Source organism: Oncorhynchus masou, unplaced genomic scaffold (assembly GCF_036934945.1).
Source record: "Oncorhynchus masou masou isolate Uvic2021 unplaced genomic scaffold, UVic_Omas_1.1 unplaced_scaffold_1729, whole genome shotgun sequence".
NCBI classification, from domain to species: domain Eukaryota; kingdom Metazoa; phylum Chordata; class Actinopteri; order Salmoniformes; family Salmonidae; genus Oncorhynchus; species Oncorhynchus masou.
Window position 1 is genome coordinate 62,501 of NW_027016810.1, and position 15,000 is coordinate 77,500.

Genomic DNA, 15,000 nt, shown 5'->3' on the forward strand with positions numbered 1-15,000 from the left:
TAGACACCATCTTTATGGGCCAGGCAGAGACCAGGGTATGTGTGTGTGTCTGTTGTACATATTAATTTGCATAACAATCATCTTCATAGTGTCTGAAAAAAGTGCCGATTGATTGAATCACTCGTCTTGATTTATCAGTGTTCAACTCCACACACACACTTGAATTGTAACGGTATTAATGACCTAACACCATGCATCAGTCTGCTCCTTCTAGCTATCTCTCTCTTTCCCCTCCATCTCACTCTCCCTCCCCCTCCCGCATTCCCACTATCTCTCTCTCTTTCCCCTCCATCTCACTCTCCCCCCTCCCGCATTCCCACTATCTCTCTCTCTTTCCCCTCCCTCTCTCTCTCCCTCCTTCCCGCATTCCCACTATCTCTCTCTCTCTCTTTCCCCTCCCTCTCTCTCTCCATCTCTCTCTTGACACCATCTGTTCCTCTCTCTAGTCGTCTGTGTGGTTTTCACACGTCCTGGGTGTGTTTTGGCCACAATCACTTTCATCATGTGAGACAAAAAGTGAGGAAGAGGAAGAGGGGGGAAGAGGGGAAGTGGAGTAAGAAAGAGAGGTAGAGAGAGACAAGGGAGAGAGCAAAAGAGAGAGAGAGATGAGGGAGGGAGATGACAGGGAGGGAGGGAGGGAGATGACAGGGGAGAGGGGGAGATGGATAGGAGGGCTATGTCAAAAAGTCGGGGAGCATTTTTTGCATTTTAGCTAACCCTAACCCTTTTCCTAACCTGCTAAATAAATGTCCTAACCTGCTGTGTAAGTTCTCCTGACCTGCTACATAAATGTCCTAACCTTCTGTGTAAGTTCTCATGACCTGCTAAATAAATGTCCTAACCTGCTGTGTAAGTTTTCCTGACCTGCTACGAAAAGTTAAATCTGACTGTAGCTGAAAACCATCTAGTAAAAACCAGAGAGGAAGGGGCGGAGAGAGCTAATTATGTAGAGAGAGAGAGACAGAGAGAGTCTGTCGTTAGCTTCTTTATTTCAATTCCTAACAGGTTTTTTTCTATGTTTATCATCCTCCTGCTCCTCACAGTCCTCCTTCATACTATGTTCATCCTCCTCCTCACAGTCCTCCTTCACACTATGTTCATCATCATCCTCCTCACAGTCCTCCTTCACACTATGTTCATCCTCCTCCTCACAGTCCTCCTTCACACTATGTTCATCCTCCTCCTCACAGTCCTCCTTCACACTATGTTCATCATCATCCTCCTCACAGTCCTCCTTCACACTATGTTCATCCTCCTTCTCCTCACAGTCCTCCTTCACACTATGTTCATCCTCCTCCTCACAGTCCTCATTCACACTATGTTCATCCTCCTTCTCCTCACAGTCCTCCTTCACACTATGTTCATCATCCTCCTCCTCACAGTCCTCCTTCACACTATGTTCATCATCATCCTCCTCACAGTCCTCCTTCACACTATGTTCATCATCATCCTCCTCACAGTCCTCCTTCACACTATGTTCATCCTCCTTCTCCTCACAGTCCTCCTTCACACTATGTTCATCATCATCCTCCTCACAGTCCTCCTTCACACTATGTTCATCATCATCCTCCTCACAGTCCTCCTTCACACTATGTTCATCATCATCCTCCTCACAGTCCTCCTTCACACTATGTTCATCCTCCTCCTCCTTACAGTCCTCCTTCACACTATGTTAATCGTCATCCTCCTCACAGTCCTCCTTCAAACTATGTTCATCATCCTCCTCCTCACAGTCCTCCTTCACACTATGTTCATCTTCCTCCTCCTCACAGTCCTCCTTCACACTATGTTCATCATCATCCTCCTCACAGTCCTCCTTCACACTATGTTCATCATCCTCCTCCTCACAGTCCTCCTTCACACTATGTTCATCATCATCCTCCTCACAGTCCTCCTTCACACTATGTTCATCATCATCGTCCTCACAGTCCTCCTTCACACTATGTTCATCCTCCTCCTCACAGTCCTCCTTCACACTATGTTCATCATCCGCCTCCTCACAGTCCTCCTTCACACTATGTTCATCCTCCTTCTCCTCACAGTCCTCCTTCACACTATGTTAATCGTCATCCTCCTCACAGTCCTCCTTCACACTATGTTCATCCTCCTCCTCCTCACAGTCCTCCTTCACACTATGTTCATCCTCCTCCTCACAGTCCTCCTTCACACTATGTTCATCCTCCTCCTCACAGTCCTCCTTCACACTATGTTCATCCTCCTCCTCACAGTCCTCCTTCACACTATGTTCATCCTCCTTCTCCTCACAGTCCTCCTTCACACTATGTTCATCATCATCCTCCTCACAGTCCTCCTTCACACTATGTTCATCATCATCCTCCTCACAGTCCTCCTTCACACTATGTTCATCCTCCTTCTCCTCACAGTCCTCCTTCACACTATGTTCATCATCATCCTCCTCACAGTCCTCCTTCACACTATGTTCATCATCATCCTCCTCACAGTCCTCCTTCACACTATGTTCATCATCATCCTCCTCACAGTCCTCCTTCACACTATGTTCATCCTCCTTCTCCTCACAGTCCTCCTTCACACTATGTTCATCCTCCTCCTCACAGTCCTCCTTCACACTATGTTCATCATCATCCTCCTCACAGTCCTCCTTCACACTATGTTCATCATCCTCCTCCTCACAGTCCTCCTTCACACTATGTTCATCCTCCTCCTCACAGTCCTCCTTCACACTATGTTCATCATCCTCCTCACAGTCCTCCTTCACACTATGTTCATCCTCCTCCTCCTTACAGTCCTCCTTCACACTATGTTAATCGTCATCCTCCTCACAGTCCTCCTTCAAACTATGTTCATCATCCTCCTCCTCACAGTCCTCCTTCACACTATGTTCATCTTCCTCCTCCTCACAGTCCTCCTTCACACTATGTTCATCATCATCCTCCTCACCGTCCTCCTTCACACTATGTTCATCATCCTCCTCCTCACAGTCCTCCTTCACACTATGTTCATCATCATCCTCCTCACAGTCCTCCTTCACACTATGTTCATCATCATCCTCCTCACAGTCCTCCTTCACACTATGTTCATCATCATCGTCCTCACAGTCCTCCTTCACACTATGTTCATCCTCCTCCTCACAGTCCTCCTTCACACTATGTTCATCATCCTCCTCCTCACTGTCCTCCTTCACACTATGTTCATCATCCTCCTCCTCACTGTCCTCCTTCACACTTTGTTCATCCTCCTCCTCACAGTCCTCCTTCACACTATGTTCATCATCATCCTCCTCACAGTCCTCCTTCACACTATGTTCATCCTCCTCCTCCTCACAGTCCTTCTTCACACTATGTTCATCATCCTCCTCCTCACTGTCCTCCTTCACACTTTGTTCATCCTCCTCCTCACAGTCCTCCTTCACACTATGTTCATCATCATCCTCCTCACAGTCCTCCTTCACACTATGTTCATCCTCCTCCTCCTCACAGTCCTTCTTCACACTATGTTCATCCTCCTCCTCCTCACAGTCCTTCTTCACACTATGTTCATCATCCTCTTCCTCACAGTCCTCCTTCACACTATGTTCATCCTCCTCCTCTCAGTCCTCCTTCATACTATGTTCATCCTCCTCCTCCTCACAGTCCTTCTTCACACTATGTTCATCCTCCTCCTCCTCACAGTCCTTCTTCACACTATGTTCATCATCATCCTCCTCACAGTCCTCCTTCACACTATGTTCCTCATCCTCCTCACAATCCTCCTTCACACTATGTTCATCATCATCCTCCTCACAGTCCTCCTCCACACTATGTTCATCCTCCTCCTCCTCACAGTCCTTCTTCACACTATGTTCATCCTCCTCCTCCTCACAGTCCTTCTTCACACTATGTTCATCCTCCTCTTCCTCACAGTCCTCCTTCACACTATATTCATCATCCTCCTCACAGTCCTCCTTCACACTATGTTCATCCTCCTCTTCCTCACAGTCCTCCTTCACACTATGTTCATCATCATCCTCCTCACAGTCCTCTTTCACACTATGTTCCAACCACCCAAACCCAGTTCCAACCACCCAAACCCAGTTCCAACCACCCAACCACCCAAACCCAGTTCCAACCACCCAAACCCAGTTTTAACCACCCAACAACCCAAACCCAGTTCCAACCACCCAACCTCCCAAACCCAGTTCCAACCACCCAAACCCAGTTCCAACCACCCAAACCCAGTTTTAACCACCCAACAACCCAAACCCAGTTCCAACCACCCAACCACCCAAACCCAGTTCCAACCACCCAACCACCCAAACCCAGTTCCAACCACCCAACAACCCAAACCCAGTTCCAACCACCCAACCACCCAAACCCAGTTCCAACCACCCAACCACCCAAACCCAGTTCCAACCACCCAAACCCAGTTCCAACCACCCAACCACCCAAACCCAGTTCCAACCACCCAACCACCCAAACCCAGTTCAACCACCCAACCACCCAAACCCAGTTCCAACCACCCAACCACCCAAACCCAGTTCCAGTTGACGTCTTATTCATTTCATAGGCCTATATTATCATTCATCAATTCATATCACAACTCTGCAAGGTCCAACCAACCCAACACATAACATATCATAGACCTGGATGTACCACACACCACACCACATAACATATCATAGACCTGGATGTACCACACACCACACCACATAACATATCATAGACCTGGATGTACCACACACCACAACACATAACATATCATATACCTGGATGTACAACACACCACACCACATAACATATCATATACCTGGATGTACCACACACCACACCACATAACATATCATAGACCTGGATGTACCACACACCACAACACATAACATATCATAGACCTGGATGTACCACACACCACACCACATAACATATCATAGACCTGGATGTACCACACACCACAACACATAGCATATCATAGACCTGGATGTACCACACACCACAACACATAGCATATCATAGACCTGGATGTACCACACACCACACAACCCAACAGTATAGTATCTTAAGTCCAATTGGACTGCTGTATATGGCATTAAACTGTTGTATTAACTCTCGCCCTATGGCCCAACCAACCAACAACACGCAACACAACACATAGACCTAACACCACAACACAACACATAGACCTAACACCACAACACAACACATAGGCCAAACACCACAACACAACACATAGCCCTAACACCGCAACACATAGCCCTAACACCGCAACACATAGGCCTAACACAGAAACACATAGGTCTAACACCACAACACATAGGTCTAACACCACAACACATAGTCCTAACACCACAACACATAGGCCTAACACCACAACACAACACATAGGTCTAACACCACAACACATAGGCCTAACACCACAATACATAGGCCTAACACCACAACACAACACATAGACCTAACACCACAACACAACACATAGGCCAAACACCACAACACAACACATAGCCCTAACACCGCAACACATAGCCCTAACACCGCAACACATAGGCCTAACACAGAAACACATAGGTCTAACACCACAACACATAGGTCTAACACCACAACACATAGTCCTAACACCACAACACATAGGCCTAACACCACAACACAACACATAGGTCTAACACCACAACACATAGGCCTAACACCACAATACATAGGCCTAACACCACAACACAACACATAGGTCTAACACCACAACACATAGGCCTAACACCACAATACATAGGCCTAACACCACAACACATAGGCCTAACACCACAACACATAGGCCTAACACCACAACACAACACATAGGTCTAACACCACAACACATAGGCCTAACACCACAACACAACACATAGGTCTAACACCACAACACATAGGCCTAACACCACAATACATAGGCCTAACACCACAACACATAGGTCTAACACCACAACACATAGGTCTAACAACACAACACATAGGTCTAACACCACAACACATAGGCCTAACACCACAATACATAGGCCTAACACCACAACACATAGGCCTAACACCACAACACAACACATAGGTCTAACACCACAACACATAGGCCTAACACCACAATACATAGGCCTAACACCACAACACATAGGCCTAACACCACAACACAACACATAGGTCTAACACCACAACACACAGGCCTAACACCACAATACATAGGCCTAACACCACAACACATAGGAGGCCTAACACACAACACAACACATAGGCCTTACACACAACCCCACACAACACAACACATAGGCCTAACACACAATCCCACACAACACACATTTGTACAGTACCTTAAATCCATTCGATCTGATATGATAGTTCACCATTAGGTTATAAAAGGATATGGCCATTCAGTAATCTTTTTGGCAGCTTTTCTCACAAAGTTGTCCTCACTGAAGATGAAGAGAGAGCGGTTGAGTGTAAAGCAGCTTTGTCGGACCGGGATCGGGTTGTACAGAGCCATAGTCCGGGCCCGCTGGGCCATCGACTGCTTGTACACACGCTGGCCCCCCGGGGGTCCGCCTTGCCGGCTCCCGCCACGGCCAGGGGCCCCCAGAGGACCGGCATTGCCACCGCCTCCACTTCCACCTCCGCCTCCTCCACCTCCTCGGTTCGGCACCTCGTCACCGAAGCGTGCCATTCTGTAGGGAGTGGGGAGACCAGACGGCGATCGTTAAGAACCAGAGAGGATAGTCACAGTGATCGTTCCACATTACACCCCATCGATCTCCGGAGGAAACACACATGCAGAACCTATAGGTGGCAGTGGGTCTTTCTGTCGCTCTGTCGGTCTGTCTGTTAGTCTATAGATCTACAATACTCTCTCACTCTAGCAGGTCTTCACGGCCAAGACACCTCCATTGGAGAGAGGGGGGGGGGAGCTGAGGAGAGGAGAGAGAGCTAGAGCACAGAGGAGAGCTGAGGAGAGAGCAAACGGTGGCCTCACTTCTCTCGCTGTGTGTGCTTAGAGTGGAAATGGAGAACGGGTGGGTGATGTGGGAGAGAGAGAGGTGGTGGTGTGGTTTGTTGTTCCAGGCGAGAGCAATTCGTGGTTAAAAATCGCTATCTTAGCCTATTGATGATGTAAGAAGCTATTCCCAAAATGAATTTCAAAAATGTCAATGTCTTTTTTTTATCTCATTGAAAGAGGAGGATGGCATCCTTGATGTGTTTCATTGGAGGAGGACAGAATCCTCATGCAAACACGGTGGTACATTTCACTAGGTATACAAATCCATACATTTAGCCCTAATCCTATGCAATAATAAGCTATGGATGACAGCAAGGTGATGAATTAAATCTAACAATCATTTCTAAATAACTAGCCTACATTATATATATACTGCGTCTTTTCCTCCAGTAGTTCAGCTTGAGAGGATCTGCAGTTGCCTTGTCCTCGTTGGAGATAAAAATAGCCGAGAATAGAAAACGGGCGAAAATCCTTAATAATTAATAATTTTCAGTACCATCCGCAATGTTTGTTAGCCTATAGTAGAGACGAGCAATAGCCAAATCCAGCCGTATGCCTCCTCTATTTTGGCTTATCCTCAAATGTCGCCGATAGGGCTTTCCTAAAAACCTAACCCTAAGTCACATTTGTTGATATTTAGTGATTTTAGTTTTCTTCTCTCTCTCTCTCAAAGCAAGAAGCCGTGGTGCTCAGGTTGGGGCGTGAGCAAGAGAGCATGCGTTTGGAGATGTTGAAAATACAGTCTATAGTCTATGAAAACAGGCTGTCCCGAATTTTGCTCTTCCCTTTCTCTCCTTTACATAAAAATAAGGGGAAGGGAAGGAGGAGAAAAGAGAAAAATCTATGCCACGCTAATCATCTATATTCCAAGGTTCGGAGAAGAATCCGAATGTGTGAATAGAATCCTAAAATGGATGAGGTGAAAACGGCCGTGTGAAGAAGTGGCATCATCAATTCTGTGCAGGAGACGTCGACCGACAGCTACAGCGGCTGAACGCGGTCAGTTGGATTCTCTCTCTAGTAGCAGCTCGTGTCTCCTCCGCCACCAGGCAAGGCGCGGGCGCAGCCAAGGTACCGCTTTGCCTCCATCACCCCCCCCCCAAGCTCGACGCTCCCCCAAACCAAAAACCAAAGCCCACGCCACCCGCCCACCGGTACGGAATCCCTTTTCTTTTCACCTCGCCCTCGGGGGAACGTTCTGTCACTCGCGGTAACGTCGGTCCGGAGGCTATATGGTCTTGGAGATCTGAAAGCCTTGGAGACCGAAAAATCCGGGGAGCTTGAGCAAGTGTGTGTGAGAGAGTGAGTCAGTGAGAGAGATAGGCAGAGGGAGGGAGAGAGAGGGAGTGAGTCAGTGAGAGAGATAGGCAGAGGGAGGGAGAGAGAGGGAGTGAGTCAGTGAGAGAGAGAGAGCTTGCTTTCCTTCTATGCGATCAGCTGGCAGGTTGAGCTAGAGTAGGGCATCTGATCAATTTAATGCTACGGGAGCGCCGTCCTCAAATCTCTGGCCAAGCTTTGCAGCAGCACATGATGTGCCTCGAGCCACCCGCCCCGATTCACTTATCCGTTATCCGGTAGCTCTCCGGTAACTATCCAAGCAGCAAGATGGAGAAGCAAGCTGCTCATGGCTCTTCCCTCTGGCTCTGGCTCTACACGACGCCAAGTGTCAAAAGCACCAGCACCATAAACCGTACCCAGTCCAATTTGCCCTTTTCGCTATTTACACATACTGTAATGCGATGAAGAGAGAGAGAGAGACACGGGGTATTGGGGAATATATTGGGGTATATATATTAGGTGTATTAGGCTACATACAGGATATTAGGGTATATATTGGTATATATTAGGCTACATATGGTGTATTGGGGTATATATTAGGCCACAGATGGTTTATTGGGGTATATATTGGGGTATATATTAGGTGTTTTAGGCTACATATGGGGTATTGGGGTATATATTGGGTATATTTGGCTACATATGGGGAATTGGGGTATATATTGGGGAATATATTAGGCTACACACAGGGTATTGGGGTATATATTAGTCTACATACAGGGTATTGGGGTATATATTAGTCTACATACAGGGTATTGGGGTATATATTAGGTGTATTAGGCTACATACAGGGTATTGGGGCATATATTAGGCTACATGCAGGGTATCGGGGTATATATTAGGCTACATGCAGGGTATTGGGGTATATATTAGGCTACATACAGGGTATTGGGGTATATATTAGGTGTATTAGGCTACATACAGGGTATTGGGGCATATATTAGGCTACATGCAGGGTATTGGGGTATATATTAGTCTACATACAGGGTATTTGGGTATATATTAGATGTATTAGGCTACATACAGGGTACTGGGGTATATATTAGTCTACATACAGGGTATTGGGGTATATATTAGTCTACATACAGGGTATTGGGGTATATATTAGGTATATTAGGCTACATACAGGGTATTGGGGTATATATTAGGTGTATTAGGCTACATACAGGGTATTGGGGTATATATTAGGCTACATACAGGGTATTGGGGTATATATTAGGCTACATACAGGGTATTGGGGTATATATTAGGCTACATACAGGGTATTGGGGTATATATTAGGTATATTAGGCTACATACAGGGTATTGGGGTATATATTAGTCTATATACAGGGTATTGGGGTATATATTAGGCTACATACAGGGTATTGGGGTATATATTAGGCTACATGCAGGGTATTGGGGTATATATTAGTCTACATACAGGGTATTTGGGTATATATTAGGTGTATTAGGCTACATACAGGGTATTGGGGTATATATTAGTCTACATACGGGGTATTGGGGTATATATTAGTCTACATACAGGGTATTGGGGTATATATTAGTCTACATACAGGGTATTGGGGTATATATTAGGTGTATTAGGCTACATACAGGGTACTGGGGTATATATTAGTCTACATACAGGGTATTGGGGTATATATTAGGTATATTAGGCTACATACAGGGTATTGGGGTATATATTAGTCTACATACAGGGTATTGGGGTATATATTAGTCTACATACGGGGTATTGGGGTATACATTAGTCTACACGCAGGGTATTTGGGGTATATATTAGGCTACATACAGGGTATTGGGGTAGATATTAGGTGTATTAGGCTACATACAGGGTATTGGGGCATATATTAGTCTACATACAGGGTATTGGGGTATATATTAGGTATATTAGGCTACATACAGGGTATTGGGGTATATATTAGGCTACATACAGGGTATTGGGGTATATATTAGGTATATTAGGCTACATACAGGGTATTGGGGTATATATTAGTCTATATACAGGGTATTGGGGTATATATTAGGCTACATACAGGGTATTGGGGTATATATTAGGCTACATGCAGGGTATTGGGGTATATATTAGTCTACATACAGGGTATTTGGGTATATATTAGGTGTATTAGGCTACATACAGGGTATTGGGGTATATATTAGTCTACATACGGGGTATTGGGGTATATATTAGTCTACATACAGGGTATTGGGGTATATATTAGTCTACATACAGGGTATTGGGGTATATATTAGGTGTATTAGGCTACATACAGGGTACTGGGGTATATATTAGTCTACATACAGGGTATTGGGGTATATATTAGGTATATTAGGCTACATACAGGGTATTGGGGTATATATTAGTTTACATACAGGGTATTGGGGTATACATTAGTCTACATGCAGGGTATTGGGGTATATATTAGTCTACATACAGGGTATTGGGGTATATATTAGGTATATTAGGCTACATACAGGGTATTGGGGTATATATTAGGTGTATTAGGCTACATACAGGGTATTGGGGTATATATTAGGCTACATACAGGGTATTGGATATATATTAGTCTACATACAGGGTATTGGGGTATATATTAGGCTACATAGAGTGTATTGGGGTATATATTAGGCTACATACAGGGTATTGGGGTATATATTAGTCTACATACAGTGTATTGGGATATATATTAGGCTACATACAGTGTATTGGGGTATATATTAGGCTACATACAGGGTATTGGGGCATATATTAGTCTACATACAGGGTATTGGGGTATATATTAGTCTATATACAGGGTATTGGGGTATATATTAGGTGTATTAGGCTACATACAGGGTATCGGGGCATATATTAGGCTACATGCAGGGTATTGGGGTATATATTAGTCTACATACAGGGTATTTGGGTATATATTAGGTGTATTAGGCTACATACATGGTATTGGGGTATATATTAGTCTACATGCAGGGTATTGGGGTATATATTAGTCTACATACAGGGTATTGGGGTATATATTAGTCTATATACAGGGTATTGGGGTATATATTAGGCTACATAAAGTGTATTGGGGTATATTTTAGGCTACATACAGGGTATTGGGGTATATATTAGGCTACATACAGGGTATTGGGGTATACATTAGTCTACATACAGTGTATTGGGGTATATATTAGGCTACATACAGGGTATTGGGGTATATATTAGGATACATACAGGGTATTGGGTTATATATTGAGGTTTATATTGGGTGTATTAGGCTACATCAACCCAAAGCTAATGTAATATATAGCCTTTAGGTGTAGCTTAGTAGCCTAATATGTTTTACTGTGTGTTATGGCTAATGTTGCACACATGTGTTGCCAGAAGAGAGAGTAGCTAGCTCTATTCTACAAAATAAAATACAATCAAAATGTATTTAAAGTGCATTTAACAAATACTGCAATACACTTCACAACATCCTGTTGCGACTTCGACTGGTCACCAATAGTAGGCCTACTGTGAGTTATGGTTAATGTTGAGGGAGTTCTGCAGCCTAGCTCTACTACCATCCTGTGACTGGTCACCAATAGTAGGCCTACTGTGAGTTATGGTTAATGTTGAGGGAGTACTGCAGCCTAGCTCTACTACCATCCTGTGACTGGTCACCAATAGTAGGCCTACTGTGAGTTATGGTTAATGTTGAGGGAGTACTGCAGCCTAGCTCTACTACCATCCTGTGACTGGTCACCAATAGTAGGCCTACTGTGAGTTATGGTTAATGTTGAGGGAGTACTGCAGCCTAGCTCTACTACCATCCTGTGACTGGTCACCAATAGTAGGCCTACTGTGAGTTATGGTTAATGTTGAGGGAGTACTGCAGCCTAGCTCTACTACCATCCTGTGACTGGTCACCAATAGTAGGCCTACTGTGAGTTATGGTTAATGTTGGGGAGTTCTGCAGCCTAGCTCTACTACCATCCTGTGACTGGTCACCAATAGTAGGCCTACTGTGAGTTATGGTTAATGTTGAGGGAGTACTGCAGCCTAGCTCTACTACCATCCTGTGACTGGTCACCAATAGTAGGCCTACTGTGAGTTATGGTTAATGTTGAGGGAGTACTGCAGCCTAGCTCTACTACCATCCTGTGACTGGTCATCAATAGTAGGCCTACTGTGAGTTATGGTTAATGTTGGGGAGTTCTGCAGCCTAGCTCTACTACCATCCTGTGACTGGTCACCAATAGTAGGCCTACTGTGAGTTATGGTTAATGTTGAGGGAGTACTGCAGCCTAGCTCTACTACCATCCTGTGACTGGTCACCAATAGTAGGCCTACTGTGAGTTATGGTTAATGTTGAGGGAGTACTGCAGCCTAGCTCTACTACCATCCTGTGACTGGTCACCAATAGTAGGCCTACTGTGAGTTATGGTTAATGTTGAGGAGTACTGCAGCCTAGCTCTACTACCATCCTGTGACTGGTCACCAATAGTAGGCCTACTGTGAGTTATGGTTAATGTTGAGGAGTACTGCAGCCTAGCTCTACTACCATCCTGTGACTGGTCACCAATAGTAGGCCTACTGTGAGTTATGGTTAATGTTGAGGAGTACTGCAGCCTAGCTCTACTACCATCCTGTGACTGGTCACCAATAGTAGGCCTACTGTGAGTTATGGTTAATGTTGAGGGAGTTCTGCAGCCTAGCTCTACTACCATCCTGTGACTGGTCACCAATAGTAGGCCTACTGTGAGTTATGGTTAATGTTGAGGGAGTACTACAGCCTAGCTCTACTACCATCCTGTGACTGGTCACCAATAGTAGGCCTACTGTGAGTTATGGTTAATGTTGAGGGAGTACTGCAGCCTAGCTCTACTACCATCCTGTGACTGGTCACCAATAGTAGGCCTACTGTGAGTTATGGTTAATGTTGAGGGAGTACTGCAGCCTAGCTCTACTACCATCCTGTGACTGGTCACCAATAGTAGGCCTACTGTGAGTTATGGTTAATGTTGAGGGAGTACTACAGCCTAGCTCTACTACCATCCTGTGACTGGTCACCAATAGTAGGCCTACTGTGAGTTATGGTTAATGTTGAGGGAGTACTGCAGCCTAGCTCTACTACCATCCTGTGACTGGTCACCAATAGTAGGCCTACTGTGAGTTATGGTTAATGTTGAGGGAGTACTACAGCCTAGCTCTACTACCATCCTGTGACTGGTCACCAATAGTAGGCCTACTGTGAGTTATGGTTAATGTTGGGGAGTTCTGCAGCCTAGCTCTACTACCATCCTGTGACTGGTCACCAATAGTAGGCCTACTGTGAGTTATGGTTAATGTTGAGGGAGTACTGCAGCCTAGCTCTACTACCATCCTGTGACTGGTCACCAAGTGTAGCCTTATTTTGGTGGAGAAGCAAACCAGTTACTGTAGCCTAGTATACTGTATGTGTCAGTTTATGAATTAACTGGAGTCTGCAAGCATAGACTTAGTTATCCACAATTGCGCAGTTAGGTAAGGAAAGGGCCTACCTTTCATTTCTTAGGACAATTTATGTGGGGCAGAGGCGTTCTCAGTAGATATATTTTATTATTATGTTTCCGAACCCTCCACTCATCAGGACCGTCTGTCGGCCTGGCACGTGCATCTGAGAAGCTTTTGGAGGTGTATGCCCAGAGCTGCCGTTCGCAAGCTGTTTGCTCGCGCTAAATAAACCCATGCTGTCGCCTTTCCAAAATCCAAGAGAGCGGAGAAATACAGAGGAACTGACTGAACCCGAGAGTTTCAACGAATGGGATTCTTTTCAAAAGTGTTTTATTGGACAGAATTGTCCGTTAGTCCCTGGCTCCAGAATGAGAACAGAGAATTGAAGAGAGGTTGTTTTATTTCTAGGTTCTGCGTTTTATTTTTCCTTTATTTAACTAGGCAAGTCAGTTGAGAACAAATTCTTATTTTCAATGACGGCCTAGGAACAGTGGGTTAACTGCCTTGTTCAGGGGCAGAACGACAGAGTTCTGCTCGGGGATTCGATCGGTTACTAGTTCAAAGCTCCACTAGGCTACCTGCCACCCCACAGTCACGCGGGAGCTGTCTATGGTGCTGAAATAATAGCCTAGCCTAATCCTCAATAAGGTGAATCATGATAATTGGCTAACTGTTGAAAGCATCATCTCTTGAGGGTTGGGAAAAGTCCACAGCGATTTCAGTACCACAAGAGCTGTCCATGGTTCTGAAAACAGCGACACAGATTCCTGAATGCTGTGAATGAGACAGTATGCCAAATTTTGAGAAAACGGTATAGGCTATATGGCCTAAGATACAGAGAAAAGTTAAATGTTGCATCAGCACCACGTGAGCTCTCCATGGTTCTGAAAGAATAACTTAGAACTGCATTCATTTTTAATTGAGACTAGTGAGCCGCACTGCACTTAGCCTAAATAGAGTGTAGCCTACCTACACTCATCCAAAGACCACTGATCATGACGTGATTCTGACTGTATCTCGCTATACTTGGATCACGTGAGGCTTTGGACCCATACCAATTAATCCTTTAAATACACTGGCAAACAGGGTCCGACTCAGCTCTCTAAAACGCCAGGTGAAGCACTACATATTCGTCATCATGGCCATCGGTTCACATTCTCGGTTGTCAGTGGCTAACGGGCACCACGCGCGTTACTGACACAATAAACAAACCCGGTTCCCGCTGATGGAACCGAGAGAGAGGC

General features: G+C 45.2%; 1 protein-coding gene across 1 annotated transcript in view; it reads right to left on the reverse strand.

The window, feature by feature from the left end:
- The window catches only part of LOC135539180 (voltage-dependent P/Q-type calcium channel subunit alpha-1A-like), a 69,341-nt gene extending 61,289 nt beyond the window's left edge, over positions 1–8,052 (reverse strand). Inside the window, exon 1 of the mRNA XM_064965013.1 lies at positions 6,338–8,052. Coding sequence (XP_064821085.1) covers positions 6,338–6,633 — 296 coding nt within the window. The 5' untranslated portion in view covers positions 6,634–8,052. The remainder of the gene's footprint in view (positions 1–6,337) is intronic.
- Positions 8,053–15,000: the final 6,948 nt, after the last annotated feature.